Genomic DNA, 5,767 nt, shown 5'->3' on the forward strand with positions numbered 1-5,767 from the left:
TGTCGAACATCTCTTTGGTTTGATAGTCATTTTCTGGAATCGACCATCTTCTCGATGAACAGATTTGCTTCTTCCACTCGGCCAGCCTTACACAATGCATCAATCAGAGAATTGAATGCCACAACCTCAGGCTTCATACCTTGTGTTGGCATCGTCTTAAACCGTGATATCGCTTCATCGATTTTCTCATCTTTGCAAAGCGGATCAATGACAATACTGTAAGTACGAACATAACGAGAAACTCCTTTTTTTTTATCCATGTCAGTTATAAGTTTCTTTACTTCCCATCGACCAGATTTGCATAATCCATGAATCAATGAATTATAGCAGACATCATTCGGCTGAAGACCGCGGCTGGTCAGGTCCCGAAACAAGCTCGATGCCTCCACAGTTCGTCTAAAAAGAAAGAAGTGAAGTAACATTTTTTTTTTAGGGAAGTGAAGTAATAGTTATTTCGTATACAGTGGATGAAAGCTTTGCTTCCACGTTTACTGTCTTTTGATTATTAATTATCTTATTTATTTGCTGTACGGATGAAAGATGCATATATTAACAGTCAAATCAATAAAATAAAATAAAAATGATTAGTAAGTTTTAACCATAACTTGAACTTAGCCCAAAAATTAGAAAAATTGACTAATTTAATTAATTCTTTGATAAAAAAAAAAAAAAAAAAAAAAAAAAAAAACTTGTCAAAAATCGGTTAACCACCAATTTTTATTTTCTTATTTAATTTTTTTTTTTTTTAACTTTTATGAGGCACAGGATCTTCCAATTAAGAGTGATTATTGTTTATATATATTAACGATTAACTTTTACTGGGGTAAAAGGTAAATGATTAACAAAACAAATTCTCCTTTAGGATATAGTAATAGTTTGACTTCTAAAAAAGGTGCAATATACTTTTAGTTTTTGACAATCCGATCATCGACATGTATTGGAAAGAACGGAGGGTCGACGAGAGACTCTGAGCTAGTTCGGGACGATGATCAAAGGATTATAGTGCTCGCGGGTTTCTAAAAAAGGCAATGCCTTTAGTCGAATCGATCAGTAAAGGTGTGCGGACAAAAGTCGCGACATTCAGCTCTCTAATCTCGGCCGATGGAGTGAAGCTTCGGAGCTATTGGGAGTCATGAACGGGTTCGGAATCTCTCACGGCGTATTCACGCTCTCTTCCATAGTCGACGCTCTCTGTGCAAGGAAATTAGGACCTCCATGGCACTTGATCTCGTGGACGAAATGGCTCTCGGCAGGATAAGCTCCAACGCGACGGTCATCTTCAAATATATCTCCGAGCATTGTGGTGTTTTCAATCTATTCGTGGATTCCCTCGACAAGCAGAGAAGAACGAGAGAAGGTCTCGACTTGCTGAGGAAATGGTCGAGAAAGGGTTGGTTCCTAATCTCGAAACAATTCCTGCAAAGAATTCTCACCGGAAGAATCTGAAGAAACTTCGAACTGTTTCCTATTTTTCTCTGTGAGTGAGGGGTTTTTTTTTTTTTTTTTTTCATGTGTACATTGTCTACTTCACAAAGATGATAATGATAACAAGTTTATATCAAGTGTTCGGTCATTTCCATATAATATTGCACTCAGGGCAGTATCAACATTTTGACTTATGTTCTTGTGCTCTTCTCTTGAACATATCTACAATTTGGTACCAAGGAATTAGTGAACATATAAAAGGGTTTAGAGAAGTGTGTCATCATCAGGTTCGGAATATTTTTAAAACTGTTCATGATTTTATTTTATTTTATTTTTTTTTTTTTTTTTTTTTTTGTACTGCTCTTGCTTATATATTTTGTTTTCTCCTCAGAGGATATTCAATTCTATCTTTCCTTATTAGAGGAAAAAAAATATTCATCTTAAGAGATTAAACTCAACCATAAATAGCCTTAAATCTTTGCTTGAGATATGATTTTGAAATGTTCGGGTTTTGAAACTTCCGAGTTTGTTTCCTTATCACTGTTTGGGAGAGCTTCAATATTCCTTTATGAAGCTGCAACAAGGAAATTTCAAAATGAAGTGCGAGCTGGGTTGGTAAATCCAACTTTTATTAGTATTGCTTTTTATTCCTTAATGAAACTAAAGTTAGTAAGTTAGGACTTGCCTGTCAGAAATTGGCAATGAGCTTTGTCATATAAAAAACATTTATTCTTTTATTTTCTGAGCTGTATTTATTTACCGAAAATTGGCAATGAGCTTTGTCATATAACAAACATCATGAAGGAGTTTCCCATTTGCTCTATATGCAGACATCTCAGAGGACATTATATCGAAGACGGCGAGATTTCGGAAAAAAAGTGCGGGGAATGTCAACTGACTTCAAGAGAAGGGAGAGCTTTCATGACAATAGAGATATTAATACTACATCCACGTTGAGCTTGTTGGCTGATTTGTTCATAATTCCCGAAAAATCTCAAAAAAAAAAAAGTGAAATTATATTGTGCATACATAAATGAATTAGTAGGTTTTACAATCTGAAAACATGTGTTGGTCCCAATACCTAGATATTCTATTTTATGACGAATACGGTTCGACTTAACAGTATAAACTTTTGAATTATCAGTTTATAATAGTAAAATCAGTCAATGTATTTTGGCTGTTCTTAGTTGCGATAAGCTGATTCATGATATTGGACTATTAAACATTTTCATAACCACTTCGATGACTGTATAAACTCCATATGTAACCTCTGCAACTAGGCTGCTTAAAAGAGGTATATACACTGCATTGAGATATTTTTGGCATTTAAATTGATGGCTGATTATATCATCCAAGCTTTTATACATCAGACAAGGAAAACATTGTAATTCATCAAGAGACTTCGTGTGTGCAGTACTTAAACAAGCTAATGAAATGAAATAGAAATAAATCCTCTGAAACATTACATTTAAGATGAACACATAATCACATAGCGTCATGTCCTTGATATTGCTCTCAACCGAGGAGAAGCTGAAACAGAACATAATTGCATGAGAAATGTTGATGGCCAGGTAAAATGTTTAAAATGCTATGCAAGTAAATAAAGAAGTTATATAGCTGATGAACATGAACCCACCTACTGAGCAATGACTAGAGATTTTTTAGCGTGGATCTTCTTCAAAATCCTCCGTGTTATATAATTAGGTAACACACCTTTGCAGATCATCTCCTTGAGAAGCTTGAGAGCAACATCTATTTGTCCCACCTTTGCGTAGCCATCAACCAGAGTGTTGTATGAAATGATATTCGGCAAAAATGACATTTCTTCAAACATCTCCTTTGCCTTCTCCATCTCACCTTGTAGGCAATACCCATTTATCAACATGCTGTAAGTTATCAGATTAGGCTGCGAACCATGTTGAATCATTGCTTCAAACAATTGCTGAGCCATATCCATATTCCCATTCCTAGCAAAGCCATCAATAAGAATACCTACAGTCACAATGTCTGGGAAGAGCTTCCGTGCGACCATCTTGTAAAACAACTTCTTGGCTCCTTCCATGTTATTCGAACGACACAACCCATAAAGCAAAGAGCTGTATGTGATAATGTTTGGAGGGATATCTCTTTGAATCATCGACTTGAACACAGCCAGAGCGTCTTGTGTCCTTCCAGCCTTGGAGAAAGCATCCACTAAGATATTGTATGTTACTACATTCGGCGACACACCTTCATCCTTCATTTTGTCGAACAGCTCTTTGGCTTCTCTCCATAAGCCCGACTTGCACAACCCGTTGATTAAAGAATTGTATGTGTAGACATTGGGGAGGATTCCCGAATCGACCATCTTCTCGATGAACAGAATTGCTTCTTCCACTTGGCCAGCCTTACACAATGCATCAATTATAGAATCGAATGTGACAACACTAGGCTTCGTACCTTGTGTTGGCATCGTCTTAAACAGTGATATCGCTTCATCGATTTTCTCACTTTTGCAAAGCGAATCAATGACAATAGTGTAGGTACGAACACTCCGAGACACTCCATCATTATCCATGTCAGCTAGAAGTTTCTGGACTTCTTCCCAACGGCCAGATTTGCATAATCCATTAAGCAGTGAGTTATAGCTAACAACATCGGGCTGAAGACCACGGCTGGTCCGGTCCCGAAACAAGCTCAATGCCTCCTCAGTTCGTCCTTCTTTACAGAGCCCATCAATGATCGCATTAAAGCAGTATAAATTCAGTTTGATCCCTTCAAAGTTGACGATTCGCTTAAGAAGACCGATTGCCTTTTGGGTCTCTCCGGCCTTACAAAACCCATTGATGATGGTCCCATATGTCGCCTCGTCGCACAACCCTTTCTGCTTGACAATCTTCTCGAACAAATCCATAGCCTCAGCCATGGAACCTTCCTTACAAAGACCGTCGAGAAGAGTATTCATGGTGAACGAATCAGGACCAAGCCCACTTTTAATGGCGACCGAGAGCACTGCGAAACCTGACTTTGCACTGTTTGACAGCCACAAACACTTAGCAACAATGTTCAGAGTACAGATGTCAGGTTGGAAATCGTTCCGACGAAACCTAACGAGGTGTGAGTACATAGAGACCACAGTGGAGAACTGGTTCTTCTTCGACATTGAATCAATCAATAGATTGAAACTCCAAACGGAGGGCATGGGTCTCATATCAGACATGTCATTGAAGAGACACAGAGCTTCGACCACAGTGAAGTCACTTGATTTGCAACGCGTTCGGACCAATTTCTCAAACTGATCAGCGCGTGAACTATAATAGCGAAAATGGGTAAAGAGAGAAGCAGAATTACCGGTTGAGAACTGGAAAGCTTTCACCTTCAAACCCATTTCCAATCTCAGCAAGCCGGAGCTGATTGATTCTCTGCCTGAAGCTTTTCTGCTCAGAATGTGAGGGGTTTTTTTTTTTTTTTTTTTTTTTTTTTTTTTTTTTTTAATCCAATATAACCCGAGCATTGCTGCCGAATTTTACAGAGAAATACAAAAGCATTTTTGTGATACCTAACATAGTTTTTTTTTTTTTAATAATGATACCTAACATAGTTTAATCGTTAATTTCCCCACAAACAAACAGCAAAAATTGCATTTAAAAAAAAAAAAAAAAAAAAAAAAAAAAAAACCATGTTGGTATGATATTATTCAAAGTTAACTATTGCTGTTTTCTTTTTCGCTTCCAATTAAAATTATTAGAGTTGAATACATAGGGAAACTTGATAAAGCAAGCTTGATAAAACATGTGATTTGAAAACCAAACCATGTTTTGGTTCCCTTAGGAAAACCAAGCATCTCACCATGTAAAAAGTCCAAATTACCCTTAAATGAATTTTTTTTTCAAAATCAATCATTCACTAACTAATGACCCTTCCCTTCCCTTCCCTCACGTGTGGTTTTTCCCTTTTCAATTCTGAAACAAAAATATAAACGCCAAGCACTCCCTCCCATTCAAAACCCAAAAAAAAAAAAGAAACCGAGCCCTCTTCTCTCACTTTCCTTCGTCGTCAGTTCCCTTCCTCGTCAGTTTTCCGTCGTCAGTTCTCCCCGTCGTCGCCAGTCATCATTTCGGTCCTTCGTCGCCAGTCCAGCATCCTCGGGAACCCACAGAGCCCTCCAGCCGAGTCACGAACCAACCGAGCCCTCTCTCGCGAACCAACCGAGCCCTCGTCGCCAGTCCAGCCGAGTCGCGAACCAGACGAAAATGGTGAGTTTGTTTTGAGTCCCATTGTTTTAGGGTTTGTTAATGGTTTCATAATTATTTAGAGGTTTCTTCGGTTATGACTTTTTAGGGTTGTTTAGAATATGTTTCGG

At 37.9% G+C, this 5,767-nt stretch overlaps 1 protein-coding gene across 3 annotated transcripts; it reads right to left on the reverse strand.

Annotated features, from left to right (window-relative positions):
* Nucleotides 1-2,834: 2,834 nt before the first annotated feature.
* On the reverse strand, nucleotides 2,835-4,924 carry LOC149394104 (uncharacterized). 3 transcript variants are annotated; one of them, XM_089616354.1, is made up of 3 exons: nucleotides 4,756-4,924; nucleotides 3,062-4,456; nucleotides 2,835-2,955 (listed from the first exon to the last, which is right to left on the reverse strand). In XM_089616354.1, the coding sequence occupies exon 2, from the start codon at nucleotides 4,367-4,369 to the stop codon at nucleotides 3,062-3,064; it is 1,308 nt and encodes a 435-aa protein (XP_089472480.1). In that variant the 5' UTR covers nucleotides 4,370-4,456; nucleotides 4,756-4,924; the 3' UTR covers nucleotides 2,835-2,955. The 3 variants fall into 3 exon arrangements, with proteins under 3 accessions (XP_089472480.1, XP_089472478.1, XP_089472477.1); XM_089616352.1 differs by having other exon boundaries at nucleotides 3,062-4,664; XM_089616351.1 differs by having other exon boundaries at nucleotides 3,062-4,924.
* Between the last annotated feature and the right edge of the window lie 843 nt (nucleotides 4,925-5,767).

Source organism: Urtica dioica, chromosome 6, assembly GCF_054948205.1.
Source record: "Urtica dioica subsp. dioica isolate 48M chromosome 6, U.dioica_male_clone48M_v1_H2, whole genome shotgun sequence".
Taxonomy (NCBI): domain Eukaryota; kingdom Viridiplantae; phylum Streptophyta; class Magnoliopsida; order Rosales; family Urticaceae; genus Urtica; species Urtica dioica.

What these genes read in the sequence shown, in the direction of transcription:
- LOC149394104 (XM_089616351.1), bottom strand. Translation starts at nt 4,918, where the DNA reads ATGCTCGGGTTATATTGGATTAAAAAAAAAAAAAAAAAAAAAAAAAAA.